Source organism: Octopus bimaculoides, chromosome 1, assembly GCF_046866305.1.
Source record: "Octopus bimaculoides isolate indiv1 chromosome 1, ASM4686630v1, whole genome shotgun sequence".
Classification (NCBI taxonomy): domain Eukaryota; kingdom Metazoa; phylum Mollusca; class Cephalopoda; order Octopoda; family Octopodidae; genus Octopus; species Octopus bimaculoides.
The window spans coordinates 116,975,881-117,001,192 of NC_142928.1; the positions used below are offsets into that span (position 1 = coordinate 116,975,881).

General features: G+C 35.7%; 2 protein-coding genes across 4 annotated transcripts in view; both read right to left on the bottom strand.

The window, feature by feature from the left end:
• Positions 1-3,848: 3,848 nt before the first annotated feature.
• Positions 3,849-25,312, bottom strand: part of LOC106876833 (nephrocystin-3) — a 97,882-nt gene continuing 76,418 nt past the window's right edge. For all 3 annotated transcript variants that reach the window (XM_089356805.1, XM_089356809.1, XM_089356814.1), the window contains 4 exons: positions 19,116-19,181; positions 14,320-14,445; positions 10,206-10,331; positions 3,849-6,384 (listed from right to left, as the gene is read on the bottom strand). In XM_089356805.1, the coding sequence (XP_089212931.1) occupies positions 6,235-6,384; positions 10,206-10,331; positions 14,320-14,445; positions 19,116-19,181 (468 nt within the window). In that variant the 3' untranslated portion in view covers positions 3,849-6,234. The remainder of the gene's footprint in view (positions 6,385-10,205; positions 10,332-14,319; positions 14,446-19,115; positions 19,182-25,312) is intronic.
• The window catches only part of LOC149137697 (uncharacterized), a 6,085-nt gene continuing 769 nt past the window's right edge, over positions 19,997-25,312 (bottom strand). Inside the window, exons 1-2 of the mRNA XM_089347165.1 lie at positions 24,744-25,312; positions 19,997-20,042 (exon numbers count right to left, since the gene is read on the bottom strand). The exon at positions 24,744-25,312 is cut by the window's right edge and continues 769 nt beyond it. Of these exons, the coding sequence (XP_089203291.1) occupies positions 19,997-20,042; positions 24,744-25,312 (615 nt within the window). The remainder of the gene's footprint in view (positions 20,043-24,743) is intronic.

Sequence of the window (25,312 nt, forward strand, 5' to 3'; positions counted from 1 at the left end):
CACTTTGACCCATTCAAACCAGTTCTTGTACATGTAGATGATTCTCTCTGTGGAATAGAAACAGTAATGGCATGCACCCCAGGCGAAATGCTTTGCGGTATTTCGTCTGTCTTTACATTCTGAGTTCAAATTCCGCCGAGGTCGACTTTGCCTTTTATCCTTTCGGGGTCGATAAATTAAGTGGCAGTTACGTACTGGGGTCGATCTAATCTACTGGCACCCTCCTCAAAAATTTCGAGCCTTGTGCCTAGAGTAGAAAAGAATGGCATATAAAAGGAATAATGGGAGTGGAAATCTTATGCATTACATTAGACATACACTGTCTGCTGCAGGAAAAAAGTATCCTACACAGAAAAGAAAGGCCTTGTACTGAAGTTTGCCATCAAACACTTCAATATCTGCATGGTCATTCTTTTCACTCTTTACACCGATCGCAAAACATTGCTGGGATTGTTTGCTGGAAACAAAAAAGTTCCACCTTTTGCTGCTGCAGCCCTTGTGCAACGCTAGGTACTGTTCCTGAAAATCTATAACTTCTAATTAGAGTACCGTACCAGATCCTCCAGTGCTGGTGTCTGTCTTAGATATCTATCGGTGAATTCCATTGTGGAAAATTGTTCCAGTTGAGGGAATAGAGTTCACATAATTGATTTAATCAACTGCTCTGCTACAGTGGTTGAAATGAGACCTCAAGGGATCCTATTCTGAGTAGGGTATCTGAATTAAAGATAAATGGCTGCAATTACTGAAATGAAGCCATACTTCAACAAGCAAGAAGAATTGGGTTGTGAAAATGATGTGGCACTGTGGGGGAAATCGTGTAGTCGTCCCTCCAAAGATTGAAACTGAAGGTGTAACAAGAGCTACACTAGATCGATGTGGGAACAGCATGCATGAAGGCTTTCGCTCCATGCTATGTGTGAGGGCCAAACGTGGATGTTGAGATTGAAATGACATGTAAGGCTTGTGAAACACACATTCAAGGTTATAGCAGTCGAAAAAACTCCACTTCTTTCTCGGGAATATTCAAGTCTGCCATGGGAAAGAATGCACGTAGCTTTTGCCGGTTCATTTATGGGACATATATTTTTAATTGTTGTTGATACATACTCAAAATGGATGGAAGTCTGTATCACGAAATCATCAGCTGTCACAACCATAAGGATGAAACTAAGAATTTTCGCCACTCATGGTTAGCCTGTGACGATGGAGCGTATTTAGTAAGTACAGAGTTTAAATTGTTTATGAACTTTAATGGAATAAAGCATGTATTCACCGCTTCATAATATCCTTCCTCTAACGACTGAGTTGAGTACACTGTTCGCGCATTAAAAGTGACAATAAAGAAGGCAAAAGTGGACAGGAAAGGGACACTTGAGGTCAACAGGTCCTTACTCTGTTTTGCACTCAACAACTGGCATTTCTACTGAATTGTTGCACAAATGTCATTTACGGACTGTTTTTCACCTATTGAAAGCAAATGCTTGTCGTCGAGTTTCAGAGTGCCAGATAATATGAAACAAAAACGAATATATTACCTCTGAAGCGTACATTTAGAAAGAACGATTGAGTTCTTATACATAATTTTTGAGCTGGTGAACGATGGGTGGGAAACACTATAACCTGACAATTAGGATTTGTAAATTTGAAGTAAGAGTTGATGGAAACATGTTCTAACGACATGTAGCCCAAGATCTGGAGCTTCCAATGTAGTCAGTTGAAGTATTGGTACGCCATTGCAGAGTCGTTAGCTGCCGAACAAAACATTTAGCAATATTTTCTTCCGGCACTTACGTTCTGAGTTGAAATTCCGTCGAGATTGACTTTACCTTTCAACCTTTCGGAGTTTGGAATCGATGTAATCGAACAATTCTTCTCCCTAAATTCTTGGTTTTATGCCTAAGCAGAATTGTTAGAACGTCGGACAAGGTGCTTTACGGTATTTGTTCCAGTTTTTACTCCGGTTCTAAGTTCGAATTGCGCCGAATTTTACACTGGTCTTCATTTTTTCTGGGTCGATCAACTAAAGTACCCATTGTATCTGTTCTCTCTGTACTGTTTGCATCTTTAGTGTTGTGTTGTGGATTTTGAGGAACTTGTGTGAAGAGTATTGTTTATGCTAAATATGTTTGTACTTCATTTACATTTAGAACAGCATTTTATTTTTGGCTTGTTTGTAGACTTATTGTGGTTGTAAGGTATCTCATCAAATTATACTGGCTTTATAGACCATCTCATGTTATACAATACCTTTCTTGTTATATCTAGTCATATACAGGCAATGTGTTCATAAGTGCAACTTTTATAGAATCATACGGACATTTTTTCTGTTACCTCATTGGTTATCGCTGACTTCAAATTTCCTGAATTTTTGCCATCAGACTTCTTCCCACAAGCAGAAAATAATTTAGGGTGCAGTTTACTTAATATATTTTACTTTTAACATAATTATTTTTTTTATATATTTTGTATTCTATATACAGAATTTGTATCAACAGATATTTTTTCTGCTTCATTTTGTTCTCCATTGTGTAATATAATGTGCTAAAACTGAACTTTATTTGAAATGTATATGGTAAGGAAATGTATATTTTGCCCAATATTAACAACTAGTCATGAAGTTTACGACTTTCGTACTCTCATCTAAACAAGTAGCTTTCTCTTATGGTATTTTCTTGACTCTTTGCATGCATATGCTGATAAGATTTTAAATTTTCATTTCCTTTAATACATCATTAGTCCAGCTATTCTCGAGGCCACCAAAATGGAATCTCAGTTGCAGTCTCTGTTCACAAATAAATTACAACCTGTTTCATGCTGCTTCCCAATCACACACATATATCATTTATTACGTTTGCCTTTTCTTTCAGTTAATATTTGATTAAAAGCTGTTTACCTCTTCCCTTTTATATTTTCTTAAATGTTCTAAATAGGATCTTGTATACAAGATTACCAACTTTTATCTAACTTATACCTCATGTGACCCTCCTCATTGGTATTTAGAAAGAAGTGTGTTAATAGAAAAGCATTAATGGAAAGTTTTTAATATATCATCATTCTTTTTTGGCACTGCTTTTTTCGTATATTTTAGGGTTAGATGGATCGGAATACTCATATATACTCCATTGCTAGCTTTTGGTTAAATTTATTTTTCAGGGAAAACTTATGTTTCAAGTATGCTTTTATTGCTAGATGTAACATGTTTATTTAATTAAAATATAACAATGTTGTCTTATAGATGCATTGTTAGCTTGCGTGTAAATGTTAATCTGATCAGTGTAATTCCTCATGTTCTGAATCTTATATTTATATAGAATATATTTTAAGAACATTTAAAACTAAAAGGTAAAGGGTCACACAAATAAGAGATACAATCTTAAAAAAAGAAAGTATATTAATGGATGATGTAATCCTAGTTATCTGAAACATCTTTAATCATAGATCATCTTCATCAGGGCTGATCAAGGGCTCAAACAAATGACATATGTAAATGAAGAATATGGTTTAACAAATTTAAAATATCATTGAATACTGTAAATCATGAACTTTAGATATATTTTCCCCAATTTGAAATCAGCAAGAGAGATCATTCTCTGAGTTTAATTATAAAAGTCAAATTCACCACACAATGCATAATAATAAAAGCACCCACTACACTCTCTGAGTGGTTGGCGTTAGGAAGGGCATCCAGCTGTAGAAACTCTGCCAAATTAGATTGGAGCCTGGTGTTGCCATCCGGTTTCACCAACCCATGCTAGCATGGAAAGCGGACGTTAAACGATGATGATGATGATGATGATGATGAATTATTTTTCATCATCTCTAAATAAAGATAATGAACAACAAAGTTACTAAAATATAAATTACTTTATTTTCTCATTTTATTAATTCTTTTCTTTTAGATTTGTACAAATGTTTATAAACTGAAACAAGAAAATACCGTTTTTATTATTATAACAAAACAGAAAATTATCAATAATATGACTAGAAAAAATGTTTTGCTATTTATGAGACAGTATTTGTTGCTAAGTGGTGTTGCAGCAAATTAAACAGACTACAAACACTACAACCTGAAGTGTGAATGGTGGTGGTTGTCAGCAGCAATGTAGTGCTGTTTATGGTTAAGAGATTTAGTTATTGATGGCTCAAACAGGTACCATAAAGAGGTACAGCTAATAACTACATGTTAGGTTAGCAGTGTAAAATTAAAATCTCTTTTAGCTTGGTGGCTGTGACAATTACACCCCAACCTTTCCCATGAAAGAAACTATGGTAAAGCCATTCTATGTTCCTTGAAATTAACATGATTCATGGTTTCCAATTGCTTTCTGGCAGGAAGCAAACATTTTGGAAAAAAAGAGAACTTGTTTCTCTTTAATCAAAATAATTTTGAAAGACAATTTAAGAAGTTGTGCATTGGAAGACATCAATATTCTTAGGAAGAAAATACAGTTCTAAGAAATGGAATTTCAGATGAAGACAAACAAACAACAGTCTGGTAAATATTTGATTGTGTCTGGCTGTGGAAGAACTGGTGAAGATTAAGTTGAGAGTATACCATCACTAGACACAACATATTTGTATGTTGCATGGGGATACAAGAATGCTTGCACGTTACAAACATCTATGTATGTTTGTAACCTTTTTCATTAAAATCACTTTCATCATATCTGATCTGAATTTTTATGCTTGCATTTATTAAGTGTATTAAGTTTATATTGTATTTTCAATATAACTGTTTACAATATGTTCTTGCTTTTAGTTGTTCAGTTTCATTATAATTTCTGCAATCAGCTGAGTTTGTAGATTGCCAATCTACCTGTTCAAATTTAAAATTTGACGTTTTGTATTGTCATCACTAACTTCTCATTGAACCTCCAGCTAAAACTCATTAACCCAATCTACCTGGATTAATTACCTAAGTAACAATTCTATGTAAAAGAAAAAAAACTCATTATTGATATTAGATATTTTTGATGAGCTACAGAAATCATTAAGAAACCCTTTAGTGTATTGCCTTCTTTTGAATAAATTGAAGGCAATGATGTCTTTAGTGAAATGCAGTAATGACTATGTGGAAAGCAAATAAAGAAATATGTAATGTTTTAATAATAGCCATCTAGACAAAGTAACATTATTTTTGGCAACAGTGTTGTTGGGTTCTAACTTTCAGCAGGTATAGAGATAGTAAACTATGTCAATACACATAAATCTAGTAAACCTGTGGCATAATAGTCTAACTTTATAAGGGTGGAAGTAAACATTTGATTCCAATATATATTACTATCTTTGAAATTCTGATGAGAAGGGAAAATACATTTGGCCTGTACAGAAACTAAGGAGACAGCAAATACAACTGCACTTTGGTTACTTCAGAAAATATAAGTTTCAATTCAAATTCCTTATACAATATAAGGTATTGCCATGAACATTACAAAAGCACGTTTAAAGAAATTAGCTTTTGTGTCGCACCACAAGATATCACTTTCAAAACACTTCATAGAAGAATCAAATGTAACTTACAAAGAGATTTTAAACTAAAACAGTGAGTCTTTAATGAGATACTGCAAAAAATCACATTTAGTTTTCACTGTGGATTAGTTATAAGTCTATGATTGGATTGTAATTCCAGCTAGAAATTCTTTCTTTACATGTTGAAAGTGCAGCATGCTATATATAAAATTATATTGATATTGATTAAAAGAGATGGATCATCACAGTTTGAAGCAAACCAGATGATTTACATTCAAGAATATAAATCTTTTGGTCTGCATCTGATATGGTAAGTCAACTGTTTCAATCTATATCAAGCTAGTTGTTGTAATTTATATTCTATTATATTTTTATATATTATATTGATGCAGAATATAGTTAACAATATTGTAAATATTAGCAACATAGTCATATGTTTCTATAACTTTTCAGTTGATCAAGGGTCTGAAATGTTTTGTGTACTCCCGACAACATTTCCCAAACATGTATAATTGTGAACAACAACAAAAAATAAGTTAATAATGTTATCATTTCACTTACGTAGTTGTGAACTCTCTATGGGCAATATGTTTCTATTGAAACACAAGTCAGAAACACCTTCCAATATATTAACATCTCATTAAATAAGCTAAATATTTACAGGCCCACTAGATTAGCTCATATTTGAATAGTGAGCGAGCAGTCCTGAAACTACTAAAACAATTATTTGTATGGTCGATAAGGAAGTGTTCTTTCCTGAGCCTAACCTACAGTTCGCTCACTGTTTTTCACAGTAGAGTTTGTATCACCCCCAGAACTGCACCGAGAGAAGTCCTTTCCTGTGTAACTGGCTTCAGTCTCTTTGATTTCAGTGGCTCTCTTATATAATCGGGCAGCAGTTTTATAATCCTCCTGTAAAGAAGAATGGGATAATAATAAGCAATAATGATTATAACAAAAGACAGTGTACATTGGCAGACACATGAAAACATTGGATTAAATACATTGCAGCAATCAGTTTCTTCCCTGTATTTTCTGAGTTCAAATGCTGCTGGAAAGCTGAACAAGCTGCTTGGATCCTAGTAACATGCACCCATCTGAATGCAGCTTTGTTGCCATGTTGCATCTCCACCAGTTGGGCCCATAGAACAACTTTTGTTCCCCTGTGTTTAAGTGCATATTCCTTAGCTCTGATAATAGATCCTCAAGAAAATGTTCAGAGGTCACTTCTTGCTTAGTATGTTGACCACGATGCCTTTACTAATTGTCTCTTTCAGATTGCTAACTAGTTCTCTCTCTAATCTATTCCACGCAATCGCTAACTCTTTGCTAAACACTATTGAGTCTGCTCTAATTACCCGCTTCATGGCATCCTAGTTGTTGATAACTGTTTCTGCTCGCTGCTGCTTGACTAATTCGCCAATCTAGTCCCTCTTGTTTTTGTGTGCTTGTAAGGACATATTCAACTTCCAGTAACTGGGTTACTGTCTATCTAAGTTGGTTAAGCAGATCACAAATACGTGATCTATGTAGCCAATTAGTGTGAAATGTGGACATCCTACTAATGTAGCAAATATTCTAACAAATATTCTAACTAAATACAGTCTAGATGACCTGCTGTGGTTGCTCCATGTCCACACTGGCACATCAGAGAAATCCAGTCAATGCCTGTCAGAGGGTTGGAAACTTCTGAGTAGGTTTTCAAGACTTTTTCTATACACTAACCCCAACGCAGTCCTTCTGTGCATCTAAAATACAATTCAAACCCCTCACCAGCAGTAATAATCAGGATCTCCTTAGAATTACTTCTAGATGTCCAAAGAAATCTGACCTACAACACATGTTGGGGTATAAAGAACCACTAGTTCTAAAGGCACCACATTCACTGCCATTCACATCAAAAACCACCAACTCATCATCTGGATCCAGGAACATTGTCCATACCTTGAGATTCAAGGATTTCTGCAATAATACTGCCACCCCACCACCTGATCTTAAGAAACTATGAGATGAGAAAATCTCAATTACTTAAAATGGGTGAGTGCATGCACTCCAGTAATCCTGGTCTCCTATGATATCTATCTCAAGAGACCTGAGATCATTGAGCAAGTGACCTTACTTCCAAGCTGATGCCTGACTGCACACATTTATACACTCAACTCTGAGAACAGGCATCTTTGTCAGAGAGAAAAAAAGCAAAGGGGGAGGGGTCACCAACCTCAGTCTTTGAGGGGGTTGGTTGATTCAACCTCCTCATTGGTGTAGGAAGAATTAGTGAAAGGCCTGCCTAAGGTTTGTTTGTCTGACTTTAAATGGATGAGCCATTGTCTGCAGGATAGTTTTTTTAAGTGTGAGGTAAGTGTTCATGTCTGTTTGAATTACAAGTTCATCTTGAGAGAAGTGGGGTTGACAGGTTTTTCTCTAAGGTCTCCTCTTTTGCAACAGTATTATTGTATGGGTTCAAATTCCGCCGAGGTCGACTTTGCCTTTCATCTTTTCGGAGTTCGATAGATTAAGTACCACTGCATCAGATCAACTGTGAAGTCAATTAAAGGTTCAGCTTGACTGAATGTGCTGTTGCTGTATTTGTTGTTGTTGTTCACTGTGTATGCACGTTAGTTTTAATGCTTTCTTTTGTAGCTGCAGTTGTGGTTGTGTGAGTATTGTTTTAGTGATGGTGTCATTGGTGATGGATGATTTAAAAATAGATCCAACTTGCTTTTAGAATTGGATCTAAATTCTAAAAGCCTTCTTTTAGAATTGTTTTTCCTGTTTGCCCTGACACATGTCTTTTGCTATGGTTTCACAATCTTATCAAACAATAAGATATCTCTGTAACCACTAAGTTTGTGTTGGGAATAAGAGGTGTAAGACTGTGTGTGTGATTGATTCTGAGATGCTGGATATACAGATGAGTGATATCTCTTGCTTGCAGACATAATTGTTCTACAATAAATGATTTGTGATTTGCACTGCTCATCTTTGTAACCACTGTTGTTGTTGTGTATGTTTTTTTGCAGTAGATGTAGATCTGACTGTTGAAGCTGTTACTGCAATTGTATTTTTGTTGCTGCTGTCAGTATTCTGACAGCAGGGTATTTGGGCATTTGATTACTACACATACCACAACACACCAGATGTCTAATTATGGTGATGCTGATTAAGGTATGTTGGAAGTAGACCCTCATGGCTGCACAGGACTATTGAATGTTTATACACCAGGGGCTTTTGAGAAACATCTCACTTCCACAGAGACGTATTATTATCCTCAAGTTATAAAGTATATTCATTTTTTAACTTGGATATGTGAGGCATTAAAAACACATCAATATAAAATAATTATTCTGGCAGCCCTTTCCATCAATTCTGAAGGGATGGCAAGATGGTTTTTCTATTTCATCTATTGAAGAGTTTTTCTACTTCGTTCACGTTCCTGTGTCTTCCTTCTAAAGAAACTTGCTCCTAAATCTGTGTTATCCTTTCAAATGAGCTGTTGTTGATACTGTTGTTGTAGTTGAAGCTTTCATTGCTGGTGGTGTTTCCTGAGACCAAAGTGAATGTGCTAGAGGCAATATCTGTGTTGGTGGATGATGTGGTAAGACTGGTGTTGATGAAGATGGTGTGTTTGGAGGCAAAGGTGGAAACTCATCGATACTGTTACTGCTGTTGTTGCTGATTCTGTCAGCTGCTTTGTGATCAGGCAACACGGATTTGCTTGTTTCAGCTGCAATGCTACCTGTTATTTCCTTCTTAGCAGTTATATATTCCTCTATGGACTGGAATATGATGAGCCAGAGAGTCTTGATGTGGTTGCTCAACCTAATAGAAAAGCAGCTGAGTCTCTCTGGAATCATAGCCTAACATCGTACATAAAGAAATCTACTCAAAGTTCTTGGTGTGTGATGGCTAGAATGTGTTTGACCCTGTCTCTTCATTCAGGGTTCAACACCAACATAACAATAATAATCTTTTCTACACTAGGCACAAGGCTTGAAATTTTTGGGGAGGGGACCAGTCGATTAGATTGACCCCAATATGCAACTGGTACTTAATTGATTGACCCTGTAAAGATGAAAGGCAAAGTCAACCTAGGCGGAATATGAACTCAGAATGTAAAGACAGACGAAATACCACTAAGCATTTTGCCGGGCGTGTGAATGTTTCTGCCAGCTTGCTGCCTTAACATAACAGTAATAAAGGACTAGCTGTTATGAGTAATGTGATAATAGACCCATAGGCAACCCTTGCTTGTAGACATTTGGTAATGGTGATGATGAAGATGATACAGAAGAGGGGGAGAATGGAAGAAGAGAAGGAAGAGGAAGAAAATTAAATATTAATTTTGAAACTTTTAAGGTACATTTTAAAAGCATTTTTGAAGAACTGTTTTTTACCTGACAAAATACCACTTTCATGAACAAGCAAGCATTACACAAACCTGTCCTAAGAATATGACATGGTAAGTTAACTTGAGTGAGCTAACCTAAGACTAAAGAAAAGCATTGACCTGGCTAGTTACCAAAAGTTTTCTGAATTAGCGTATTTTGTCATTCAGCACAGTTTTGAGTTTTAGAGTTCAACTTGTCAACTGATTTTCCCAAAAAATGCATCTTTTCATTATATCATGATCTAACACCCATAAAACTATGGAGTTTGAACCAAACTTCACTGAATTCCTATTATCTGAAAAAATAGAACTTTCTATTTGTTTTTACTTCAATTTTGCTTCTTACCTGATTAAATTTCATCACAGCCAAATTTCTCAATGTTTCAGCCACTCTTGGATGATGTTGACCAAAACTATCCTCATAAATTTTCAGAGCTCGTTCATACAAAGGTTCAGCATCTTCATACTTATTCTGTAAGGATATAAAGGGAAAATATTAATTTTAGGTTTCAAATGGCATATGGATGACAATAATATAAACCTGCATTTGCCAAAAATACAAGAAAGCTTTTTATATAAAGAAAGATACATAAAAACAATAAACTCTAATGTAAGATTTCATATCTAATTAAGAATTAGTGAAGTTATTACTATTATTATTATTATTATTATTATTATTATTGTTATTGTTGTTGCTGTTGTTATTAAAGTGGCAAGCTGGTAGAATCATTAACACACAGGGAAATGCTTAGCAGCATTTTGTCCATCTTCACATTCTGAGTTCAAATTCTGCCAAGGTCAACTTTGCCTTTCATTCTTTTGAGGTTGATAAAATAAGTATCAGTTGAGTACTGGAGTTGATGTAATTGACTTATCCACTCCCCTGAAAATGCTGGCCTTGTGCCAAAATTTGAAATTATTATTATTATTGGGTGTAAACTTTCAGCTTATTTTGCTGGGTATGATGCAGCGTCAGTTGTCTACAACCAACAGAATAAGATGACACTTGTTTACTGATTATGTTTCAAGAACCCTGCAGAGATTATTATTATTATTATTATTATTATTATTACTAGCTGGCCCCATGTTGTAAAAATGAAGGCTAATTGTAGTATTTCTGACCTACCCCCATTTATTTTTATATCAAAATAAAGCAAAACGGAACTCTTCATACCTGTACCTTTTTAAACACAAATTGAGTTATAGTGGTCCAGTGCATTGAACTACAATGAGCACTACTGTTCAGTAATCAAAAATAAAAACAGAACAAATGTGGAGAGTGGGTGGAAATACAAAGGTGGTTGAGGGGATGTGGCACGATATTTAAGCCTCAGATTTTGATCAAAAGTATACGAGAAGAAAGTTCACATGCAGAAATTTCAAATGATATATAACTATCCATAGAAAAAATATATTTTGATGTAAGAAAAATCAAGCGAAATATGGTCTTTTACATTGTCAAACGGTGCTCTTTGCCTCTCTAAGGAGCTTTACAACAATATATACGATCACATGATGTCAAGACAAGGGTACACACAAACACACACATGCACACATATAATCACACACACACATACATAGACATATACACACACATGCACATATATATATATGTGTCTGTGTGTGTGTATATATATATATATATATATATATATATATATATACACATATACATATATATATATATGTATGTATATACATATACATAAAAATAAAAAGATAAAGAGAGCAATGGTAAGGTTGGAGAAGTATTTTATGGATAGAGTCTTACAGCTGTTTCTGGGAAGATCCAGTACTTCCCTTCATCGGAGACAGAAAAAATAAAGTAATCTATTATTATATCCATAGGCGGATATTTTTAGTATGAAGTGGTAAAAAGAGAGAACAGTACTTGAAGTGTAGTTTCATTCCAGTAGTAAAAATCCATGTAGAGTAATCCTTATGGGGATAATCCGGAAATAGATGTTGGAACGAAGGCTGATATAGCATAGATAGCAGAGGTGAATATATGCCTCCGATGAAGGGAAGTACTGGATCTTCCCAGAAACAGCTGTAAGACTCTATCCATAAAATACTTCTCCAACCTTACCATTGCACTCTTTATCTTTTTATTTTTATATATTTACATATACACACGCTAATATACGACTTATAATCCCCAATCCTGTTCATACAACGACTGGGGCAAAACTAGTCGGTATTACCTGTATCCTCTTGGGTTTGGTTAAATCCAATACCTTCCTCAACCTTATATATATATATATATATATATATATATATATATATATATAAAACCCAGGCCAGCATGGAAAATAGATAGAATTTAAACAACAATTGTAATGATGTGTGTATGTATATATATATATATATATATATATATATATATACATACATACATATATATATATATGCTTGTTTGTTGCACCTTGTTTACCATTTTGTCCATGTTCTTTTGCCACGTCATGTACCCAGTTATGTATCTATATGTACATGTGGATGAAGGTATATACATACATGTACATATACTCATATATTGTTTGTATCACGACAGAACGCACGAGTTAACATTTATACAGTAAGTTTTAACTATTTTTCTAACGCGACTCTCTCTATATCTATCTCCCCCTCTCATTCTTCCCTCAACCTGTCACTACTATCTCTCTCTCTCTCTCTCTATCTCTCGCTGCTCATCCTTCGCCTCTCACTGTTACTACTACTATCTCTCTCCCTCTCTACCTCTCGTTGCTCATTTTCCTTCTTGGACTTCTCAAGCTCGCACGTACTTCTTTGCCCCTCTTGTACGTGCTTCACAGCGTTCAATACATACACACTTCACGTCTGGCTGTACAGCCTTTTTGTTTGTTTATTTCGCCGTTTCGTTTTCCTGTCTTGTTTTCCGTCTGCCACTACCGTCCATGAAAACAATTTAATTTGTGTTCGTGGGAAGAACCATTTTAACGATGTGTACTGCTTTAATTCTTCGAAACGCCAGGGTTTTAATGGTGGCAGCTGATGAAGGAGATGTTTCTATGTGGCCTGCTTGTTTGTTGCACCTTGTTTACCATTTTGTCCATGTTCTTTTGCCACGTCATGTACCCAGTTATGTATCTATATGTACATGTGGATGAAGGTATATACATACATGTACATATATATGCATATACTCATATATTGTTTATATATATATATATATATATATATATATATATATATATATATATATATATATATATATATATATATATATATGGTATACATATTAGATTCCAATACCTTGTGAGTAAAATCCATTCTACCTAAACAATGGATTTACAAATACAAAATCCCTACATTCACTCTCTGTTTCCTATCTTATGTAAACTAACTATTGCTTAACCATCCTCTCACACCATCTCCGATGAAGGGATATAATAAATATCCTGGAAACAGCTGTAAGACATTCTATTTATAAATGTTCTATATTATACACAGCCTTGGTTTTTATCTCATTACAAAATCCTTATATTCACACACAAATATATAACCTACGTTGGACTCCTTATTCACATAATCACCGAACCTGGAACTTAACTATGGTCTATCCGCAGCACTTACTCAGCATTACATGAAACCTCTGGGTCTAATTGACACTACTTTTGCTCATAACCTATATATATATATATATATATATAAATGCATGCATGCGCACATGCACACACTCACACCCACACACATATGACAAGCTTCTTTCAATTTCTATCTGCTAGATCCATTCACAAGGGTTTGCTCAGCCTGAAGCTTTAGTGGAAGATATTTTTTCAAGGTGCCCATGCAGTGGAACTGAACTCAAAACTATGTGGCCAGGAAGCTAGTTTCTTAACCACATAGCCATACCTGAATCAATCTGCAAGAAATAATAGCTAGATCTTCCTAAGTCATATTTACCATGTGCAGAAAAATACAAACTTTGGTCTCTGAGCTATAAAAAAAAGTGTGTGATGTTCATGGCTGGAATGACTTTGATCACAAGCATGTTCACTAAAAGCAGTCCAGGAACTAAACAACAACAAAAGCAATTTTTGCATAACTTAGTTAAATAAATGCTTAGTTATTATCAATAAAGGAATTAGTTAATCCTTAGTTAGGAAATTATGTCAAAATCTCCTTAGAAAACCATGCCTTGGGTACTGTACACCATCAGATTTAAGAATCCAAAAATAAAAATTAAAAAAATTTGATCTAACTTGTTTCAATATTTCTGACTTATGATGAGGGCTCTCTTTTGGCATAGTTAAAACACTAGAAAAGGGGCTCTGTTCTAAATGTAAACATTAAGATGGAAGCCCTGCTCTAATTTAGTGGGCTCTGTTTTTTAGTTCAAATATTACGTTGAAGGCTCTGTGCTGGCTTAACTGAAACATAAGAATAAACTCTGATCTGGATTTTAAAAGGTTAAAGCATGCAAAAGCAAAAATTAATACCTGCTGTGAAAACAGAACTGCAAGATTTACTAATGCTGTAGCAACTGCAGGATGATTCTTTCCAAAGGATCTTTCACGAATATCTACTGCCTGTTTGTAAAGTGGTTCAGCAAGACTGTACTGGCCCTGGAAATTTGGAAGCAGAGTAACAAGGTTTACAAAGTTGTAGCATTATCAAATTGTCTACTTTTGCATAAACATTATAAATACTATATTCATATTTATCTTAGGTCAGGAGCAATTCCATCACAGGCTGATAAAAATCTGCTACTGGTAACTATGTAATGTTATATGGTTGCTGGTCATGATTAGGTAGTCAGTGACTAAACTGGTTTTCTCCTGTGCTTGTCCAATGAAGAAAGTATGTGGGTAGCAAGCAGGACTAAAAAACAAATCCTGTCAAAAATGGATGAGTTTCTTGAGAACCAATGGCACTCATATTCTGGAAAGGAGATGGATGTTATCATATCTATAAAAGCTGAGATGTGTGTGTGTGTGTGTGTGTGTGTGTGTGTGTGTGTACGTGATTGTACTTTATGCACGTCCACAAATTAGCACACATGTCGCTCCAATTTTAGGAGGAGATTTGTCATGACCTTATCTGCATTTTCACCAACTTTTTCTCTCAGAGGCACCCGTGTATAGCTGTAAAAATCGATAAACTTTTACCAATTTTGAAGTTTGTTGACATGGCGAAGTCAAATCTGTGCGTACGTGCGTGAAGGAGAGAGAGAGAGAGAGAGAGAGAGAGAAAGAGAGAGAGAGAGAAATAGTGTGTTTGTGACAGGGGAGATACAGTGTTTGCTAGCGTCCCAAAAAAAAAATTTTTAAAGTGGGTAAGGCAGACAGAAATCAAAGCAAATTTTTCTAAGCAAGACAGAGTTTACTTTGCTAGCATCTAACAAAAAAAAAAAAAAAAAGAGCGAAAAAGTGGAAGAGGGAGGCAGAAAGCGTATTACGAAAGAAAATGTAGGTAAGGAAGACAGAGTAAGTGTAAAATGTAAAATGCATTTTTCTTAAACATGAGATATAGTTTAAAATATCCGATGTTTTAGAAAGACACTATATTCTATAATGAGATTATATATACTTTCTCACACAATTCAAATATATTTATTTTAAATCATTTATTTGTTTTAAATCATTCATCTTTCTCCCCCCTCTCACTCTCACACACACGCACATATACTACTTTGGAAGCAAAAGAGTTTTGTTTATATTTCACAACTATGAAACAAAAATGTATGTAACAATTTGTCAGTCCCCCCCCCCCCCCCCCAATCCGTTTTTCGGACCACAAAAAGGGTTTGGTAATTTTTCAGATTAACACCCGCACAATTTCCACTAGGGTGTTACGGTTAGGGTTTTAGGGTTAGGGTTAGAGTTTTACGGTTAGGATTAGGGTTAGGGTTAAGGTTAGTGTTAGGATTATGATTAGGGTTGGTGTTAGGGTTACGGTTTTAGGGTCAGGGTTAGGGTTAGGGTTTAGGGTTAGAGTTAACCTAGAAGGGACAGGCTCCTTATTTTTTGGTCAAGGCTGTTGGTAAGTTTTCCTAAGTTACTCCAATCCACATCCCCAATGCAAACCTTCAGATCAACCTTTTCCCATGCAGATCTCTAATGCAACTTTAAAAAAACAGTCAATGAGTGGAAATAACCAATAAACTGATTCCTTATGGGATTTCTCAATTAAATTGCCAGGAAACCATTTTCAGCCAAACCAATTTCAACGGATTTCGCTCAAATCTGATGTCCATGTTACTTATTTTGGTTTGAAATAAAGCACTTGATCACTTAATAATCCTAGCTTAATCCCGAGCAGCGCCAAGCTATACTGCTAGTCAAGATTAAAAAAGCCCCACAAAAAAAAAAAAACACTTGCATGGAAGTTATATCAATATCAATTCTATACTTAAAAAGTGGTAAACTGGCAGAATCATTAGCATGCCAGGGGATATGCTTAGCAACACTTCGTCCATCTTTACATTCTGAATTCAAATTCTGCCAAGGTCCACTTTGCCTTCCATCCATTTGGGATTGATAAAATAAGTACCAGTTGAGTACTGGGGTTGATGTAATTGACTTACTCTCACCCCCAAAATTGCTGGCCTTGTGACAAACTTTGAAATTAATATTAATTCTATACTGGATTTGTTGGGGCCTGGGTTCATAAAGAAAGCACAGGATCAGGACCACCAAGGGTGGAAAGATTAGTAAAAACAATTCAAGGGCCACAACAGCAAAAATGCTGCATGAATGACATGACCTGACTATATTTTGATATGATACATTTATCATCACCAATTTAAGACAGAAAAAATAAGAGAAGGCCTACTGACAGGATTCAAATCATACACCCTTTGTCTTATTGGGTCACAATATTACTGATTTCACAACTGAATACCTGCCATTGCTTCATCTTAAATTAGATACTACTAGCAATGCAACCTGATGTTGCCTGAGTGTTATGACCTACACACATTGTATCATTTGTTCCTTTCTTGTGGGCAGAATTGGTACAGCTGATATATAGTGAACTGGATTACTGGCATAGTGGAAGTTATTGTTTGTTTAAAAGTGAAGGGGCGAGCATACAATTTGCATGGGTATGCATGAACGTACTTTCTATTCTTAAGAAGGATCACAAACTATGTATTGTTTCATTGTCTAAAAGGGGGTTAATATGATTTTGCCCAGAAATCAGGTTTTCAAAATTTTTATTTTTCCCATCCCCACCGTAATTTCTTCATTTGTAACGTTTTCGAATTTTTTTTTATCCATATAGAAAAATACAGAAATTACAAATCTGAGAAATATATATATATATTTTTTTTAAAGTTTAATTTTTCTTTAAAAAACACCCATGCATCACCTACCCACTTTCAAAAAGCTAAAACTTCCCAATGTTTCACTTTCATCTGATGTTTCATGCAATTGTACTGCAATTGTACTGAAATAGCAGACATATAAAATAGCAGACATAAAATAGCAGACATATAAAATACCAGACCACCACCAGAAAACTTGACATGCTAGAAACAACAAGTAAATGATATTATTTCTGAAGAAACTTCCCTGCTTTCCAAAAAGCTAAAAGTGAAGCATTGAGAGTTTGCAGCTTTTTGAAAGTGGTGAGGTGATGGGTGGATGTTTGGGAAGGAGATTTTAGTGTTTCTTTAAGGAAAAAGGAAGAAGAAAATTCTTAAAGACCCTTAAAATTTTTTTCTCTGTGGATTACCAAGAAAAAAATTAGGAAAAAAAAAAAATGAAGAAATTGGGGTGGGGAGGAAGAAAATTAAAATATTGGGAATGTGTTTTGGGGATGAAATCTTAATCTCCTGTATCATAAACATAGGAATTGGAAGAAATTTAAGAAAAAATTAAGGGGTGGGGACATATTAGAAACAACAGGTAAAGGACAGGATTTCTGGAAAAACTTCCTTTTAAGTTTATATTGAAGATCAGGTTTTTAGATATGTTTATCACAAACACAAGGCCATTTGAGCTGCAATTTTACATGTGCACACAACATGAAATAACACAATTCATACAGAAGTATTAGCTAGAGTGTGTGTGTGTGTGCCAAAGGAAGTTATTTTATAGCATTCTTTCGTTTGAAGCAGCAAAGTTGCCATTCAATCGTATGGTTGATCATATGGGACCATATGATTGTTCGTTAAATTCCATGAAAATTTTTTATTTCTTTATGCTTTGAAGAGAGAAGAAATTGAAAGAGAGGAGAAAGTGAAAAGGTGACATTTGCTTTGAAGTGAGAGTAGAAAGTGAAAGAGAGGAGAAAGTAAAAGATGTATATACATGTATATGAAATGGATGTGTGTGTGTGTGTGTTTGAAAGAGATACAGTGAGTGAGTGAAGGTGTATGTTGTCATTTATTTATTATTTTGCATGTATGTGTAAGTGGCACTCACTCACTCATTCTCTCTTTCTCACACACACACACACATATCTTTCATATACAAGTACATAAATACATGTGCATACATGTTTTTTGTATGTATGTGTGCATGTGAGAGAGAGTGAGTGACTGTATTTCTTCATAACATATAGAGAAATCTTTTTAGTCATGGCTTATTTTAATACAATATTTATGTGTAGAATTTTGTCTGAGGATAATTTTATGCATGTATGAAACATGAGATGAAAGTGAAATATTAAAAGCAAATCAGAATATTGCCCCAAAATGACCTTAAAACTGTGCAACTCGACCTCGTTTCCGAGATTTTTTAGTAGTACAAAAAAGAGTTGTCGTGCCAAAAACATAGTTTATTTGGTAGCCTTTATATATACAGATAGATGATAAGCAGCTTTCTTTATTATAGTACAGATGTGACTAATTCAGAGAAACATTACGTTCATTATTCACACATCGTCACTCTCATAAAGCAACAGTATAATTTTGGTTTTAATTGAAAATGTGAAATTATTTAAACTTTCTAATGAAACCTGGTCGTTGTAAAGCAGTGGCTTTCAAATGACTATACCAGGTTGTTGAGATAACGTAGAAAATATATAAATGAAAATAAAGTTTATTTGGTAGATGAAAGATTACTGAATCTTTTGATACTGCATACATCAAAATTGGCAACTCATTTTTTGAATGCAAAAGAGCATATGCGCATGCACGTGCACACACACACAAACTCTCTTTTATATATAGAGATAAATGTTTATCTGTTAGATAACTCCACTATTTAATTTTCATAAAAGTATTTCACTTGTTTCAGATACTTCTTCAGCTGCACACACATACAGAGGTTTTGTGTAAAGTACTTACGAGTTTCTTATAGAGAACAGCTAGATGTTTATTGATTGAAGCAACACTTGGATGATCCGGCAAATACTACAATAGAAACATACAAAAAAGGTCAGCTTCTCTAGAAACCATACTAAATAGGCAACTTCACAATTTGTATTTAAAAACACATTTCTGAAATTAGTTTATTAAAATAACTGTCATTGTGTGCTAGAGAGGCTATAAATAAGAGTAGTTCTGAAGAATTATGAAGTGTTTAGGATTATTGGATGACCAAGAGCATTAACAATGAAAATGAGATTAAAATAGCTTTAACCAGAAATTGATAGACAGAGACAACGTACTACTTATGACAACATGAAGGATCATTGCATAGCTTTACAAGCATGTCACTAAGTTTCAGTACTGCATTTAAAGCCTACTTTGAACTTATGGTAGATGATAGGGTAACCACTCTGATATCATTCCGAAATAAACAGAATTGGAAGAAGCTCGAATGTTTCACAATGTAACAGTTGTTCCTGTAATAGAAGAAAACTCCCAACTCCCAGCAGTCGCCCATGCCTCAGCTGTATGAAACAACAGAGTTTAGGGTTAATAAGAAAGCCTTTAGCTCGTTGCTTGACCTGTAAGAAAAGGTTATAAAAATTTTCCTCAAATTACATGCTATTGTCAGAGAAGAAAAGGGACACATTGCATAACATAGTCCTAGGTATACCATGTCTACAAAAAGAAGAACTGGCTGCAACAGCCATGATTTTAGATCTGCTTAATCAGAACTTACCTGGAGATAAGCAACAACAACATTGCTGCTAAGTAATCTAAAAACTACAAATCTCTAACCATTAATAACTGTAAAGGGAAGACCCTTCCCAACACCACACACACAAGCAAGTAAAAATTTATGACCAGGCTTTGATACCAACAGTATCTGTCATCAGATCTGATCTAGGATTATGCAAAAACAACTAAATCAAAATTATCATAAAAGGTAATGGAAACAAATGGTAAAAATGTAAAAACAATTGTTATTTAGTCCCAAAGTAGTCCTGGTTGAGAACACTAATCAAAAATGCCTTCCAGCCATAACTATTCCAGCTTATTTTCAGGAATAGTGTAATCCAAAATCCTTCTTTAAGATGATAGGGTTTGGTTCGAAGTAGATTCGGTTGCTATTTCAAGCAAGTTGAGAAACTGTGTAGAAAGATGTTCTCTTACTGACTTGAAGTAAAAACAATACAGTAGGCATATATATATATATATATATATATATATATATACATAAATATGTACATAAATATACATATATACACAAATATGTACATAAATATACATATACATATGTAATATATATATATAATACATATATACAAATAATATATATATAATACATATATACATATAATATATATATAATACATATAATATATATATACATATAATATATATATAACAACATGTTACCCATATACAACATGTTACCCATAAACCAATAATAATATGAACAAAGTATAATACAATACATAGATAAACAAATGGAATTAAATACTACATACGTTAACAAAATTTAATTAAACACACAAAAAAAAAAACACACACACACATGAACAAATAAATAAATAAAAACAAATACAAATGAACACGTATTAACAAAGTATATAGGTGATACAGACACTCCACATACACACATGTACTTACAAAAGACACAGACACATTGAAAGACACGCATGCGTAGACACATACAATAGGAATACAAAATACAAAATGGCTGATATTTAGCAAGATGAGACACACATAAGAAGGAAGGAAACAAAGGACCACTGATGAGGTCACAGAAGTGTGACGAAAGAACTCTGGCCGAAATAAGATTAAGATTAATGTAATATAAAGCTGAAGCAAATTAACACCAAATATACAGTGCGTGTGTTTTTATTGGCTAAACTGGCAATACACACACACACACACACATAAGTAGAAAGACTAGTTTTCTGCTAACCCCTTGATAATATTTTCACATTTGATTCCCATTTCTAATAATTTTTATATTTTACGTCTAATTATTTCTTTGTATAATAGTTCTCACTTGCTTATTAAATATTGCTTTCATTATTTCATCACATTCATAATCTCTCTTTCTTAAACAAACATCACGTTAGTCCAACAACAGAGGGAGAAGCAATTTGTTAAGTTTTACCTTCTCCTCAATGCAACATAGAGTTTTCAACTCAGCAGCCCATCTGTAAACTTCACAGTATATGTGTGTGTGTGAGAGAGAGGGAGAGAGATGGGGGAGAGAACATTGCAAACAATAAATGAAATAAACATGAAATGAAAAAAAATTGTATAAATAAAATATGCATAAATAAAATATACATACATATATATATATATATATATATATACACACACATACATATATACATATATATATACACACACACACACATATATATATACACACACACACACACACATATATATATACACACACACACACACACACATATATATATATATATATATATATATATATATATATATAAATATATATACACATATATATACATATATATACACATTGGAAAATGAAAAATAATAATAAGGCATGATGCTAAACTGAAAGCATATTTTAATATAGATGTGTAAAAAGGATTTCTAACCGGCTTTCATTGTATTGCAAATTTTCAAGAAGAGGGAGAATGAAAATGTTTTTTACAAAAAAGTAATGAATAATATATAAAATAATAATATATGAAAAATAAATATACCAATACATTATATTGTCTTTGAGCTTTTAAAGTTCAATGGTAATCCATGTAGATAATAGTTGGAAAAAATAGGATGCATGAAATTGAGAGATGTGTTTGGTTTAAAAAAAGAAAAGAGGCTTAAGGTTTATGTGTTAAGCAGGAAGTGTGGTGTCAAAACAGGAAGTGTGTAAAATTTTTATTATGATCACTACGGATCTAATTTACATAGATGATACAAAGACAAATACAAACAGATGTACAAAATGTATGAGTTCTTTTTAAAAATTTTTTACGATGTTTTTATAAAATTTTAAAAAACGATGACTTTGAATATTCAGACATACATATGCATGCATGCCCACACACATCTATATAAACATATATATATATACACATATATACACACATACATACATACATACACACACACACACACATACCCATACATACACCTACACACATATATGTCTATAAAAAGAAGGGGAGATTGGGTTTTTCAACCCGGCAGCCTATAAGGCCCAGCAGTTTGCCTTTTATTTTCACAATAATTAGTTTGGGTGACTTACACCCACCTTTTTCACTACTTCCTTCCATCTTCGTTCATATACTTTCTCTGACAGGGTTCTCTTTTCCAGCCCTATCTTGCTCTTCAGGTGATATCTGAAGTAGAACAGCAATCCAGGGCCGGATATGTAGGACCCTGTCACGATGCCTTCCATTCTCGTCCTCCATATACACTCTTTCAATACTGCTACCGTACAGAGAAAACAAGCCTCACCTTCCTTTGATAGGTGTAGCGGAGAAGGTGAAGATTGTCCTGGATCGACCTGCCTGGGATTGCACAGGTCTGTGCCTTCCCGACAAGCTTCTCCACGACCGCCGTCAACCTTTTAGCTAACACCTTGGCCAAAATCTTTAGCTCTACGTTGAGTAGAGTTATGGGCCTATAGTTACTAATGCTATCCCCCTTGCTTGGGTCCTTCTGTATCAGCGTCACAACTCCCCGGCTTACAGAACTGGGAATTCTCCCATTCTGCTGCCAGTTTGCATAGACGCCTGCCAGAATCTCCCCAAACAAGTCCGGCATTGCTCGGTAAAACTCGTAGGGCAGACCATCCAGTCCCGGAGACTTTTCCCCAGCGCACTCGGCCAGCACCTCTCTTACCTCCGCGGGAGTGATCAGGCCTTCACAGCATTCAGCCTCGCGCGCCGAGAGTTGAGGCCCGCCAGCTAGGAAGTCCCTTAAGGGCTCCCACGCTCAAGCGGACCGCTCTCCCCGAACACCCGAGCAAAATGCTGGTGAAGGGCCTTTTGCATCTCCTCCTGTCCATAGATCCTGCGTCCCTGCCCGTCAGTTAAAGACCCAATGCAGGACTTCTTGCCCTTCTGACTCTCCACATGGCGAGCCCATCTGGCTGCGTTGATACCTTCTCGTTTCCCAGCGCGTAACTTAGCTCTGACTCGGCATCCTTCATGTTTGGCATTGAGGTGACGATACAAGACCGTTCTCGCCGCCGTCACTCTGGATGCGGTGCCAGATTCCATTGCCTCATCTAGACTCCTGACTAAGTCACCCTCTATTCTAGTCCTATCTAAACTTAGCTGATTGCTAAATCTAATGGACTCAAGTCGTATGGCTCTCTTGAGGGCGTGCCACCATCTATTATTAATGATGGTGCCACATAATGCCCTCTGCACTAACTCCTTAATCCGGGTACGAAAAGCTACACAAGTCAAAATAGACTTGTTCATTTTCCAATACCCGGGTCCCTGTCTATGACACTTATCTATATGCACCTCACACGTCACAAGTTTGTGATCCGAGTAAGGCACAATGCAAAAATGTGGACAGCTAAAACTATTCTTATCTCTTTCCTTAACAAATATTCTATCTATATACGATCTGCGTGAGCCGTCGTTGTTACTCCACGTCCACTGTGGAACGCTCGGCTCATCCAGTCGGTAACGGTCTACTAGATTAAAGCTCTCTAGTAGACCTTTGAGGCAAGAATTTCCTTTCCTATCAGCGGAGCCTACACTATCAACTCGCGCATCGAGAATAGTGTTGAAGTCCCCAACAATACTATGGTTTTAGACGTCAATAGAAAGTACTCCAGGTTCCGAAAAAAATCCGACTGCCTGTGTCTGTTAGGAGCGTAGACAGCCACCAACCTGAGGGACTGCTTACTTTCGTGTGTCACATCTAGGACGACCAGCCTACCTTCTGGGTCCAGAAAGACAGTACGTATCTGCAAATCCAAGTTTTTCTTGATGAGGACTGCCACGCCTGCACCTCCCCTCCGGCTCGGAGAAATAAATTTCTCGTAACCATTGAGGAGGGGCGAGAACGCTTCAGGTCCCTTCATCTTGGACTCGGTTATTACAGCCACATCTATTCTATGTGAAATGAGGTCGTGCAGAAAACAAGCCTGTTTCCATTTCGACCCCATTCCACGCACATTTAAACTACCCAACTTAATCATTGAAAAATAAAGGTAGAAAATGAGGACTTACGGTTGTGAGAGGGAGCATGGCACTTTTTGTCTGCCAACCTCCCCTCCTCCTTCCGTTTCTGCATTGCTCTTTCTCGGGGTTGCCACCGGGCTCTGGTTTGGGGTGGCTGCCGGGCTGACAATCAATCTGCCCTCTTTTACATCGTTGGAGACGTCAATTATCAGTTTGTTTCTAACGTGCTCTTGAAACAGTCTTTCTGCAAAGTCTTCTTCCGAGACCTTTGCATATCTGTATTGAGCGTCCTCTGTGCCGCTCTTGAAATATCTTACCCTTGGGTGGGCTTTGATATACTTCACCACTTTTTCATTTTTAGTGTTTATCGCCACTATTTTTTCGTTTTTTTTTAAAACCTTTCAATGCAGGTAGAGGGGTGGGGGGCTTGAACCTCAGTCCTATCAGCGTTGTGCCGGCGGGGTAAGGGTGGGAAGTTGTTTTTTTTTCCTCTGTCTGTGCAGAGGTTTTTTTTTTTGTTTGGGGAGGGGACTCTGGCGCGTGTTGTTTCTTCCTTTTGTAGCTCGCAGTTTGGAACTCCATCTTTTCCGTTTCGTTCACCACTACGGCAACTATTTTTTCTCTCTCTTGTTCTTTTTCTTGCTGTTTTTTTCCTTCTACCGTGTTTCCACTCTCCACTTCGATGGTGACTGCTTTGCCTTTTTCTTTTTCTTCCTCGTCCGCTTTCGGAGGAGGGGCGTCACTCGTTTTAACGGTGTTTGGCCTTGTTTTTACACAGGCCAAGCGGACGTGACCCTTCTGCCCACACTTGAAACATCTGGGTCGACGTCCCTCCACCGACACGCGGATGGTATGCCCCTCCCCTACAAACACCCTATCAGGCAAATTTTCAAATGTGCTGTTCTCAGCTTGGACCAGAATTTCCAACGTCTGACCTCTCCATCTGGTCGCTTCCTTCCTCTTCATGCTTAGGATATTAATTTTCTCCTCGATATCAAATAT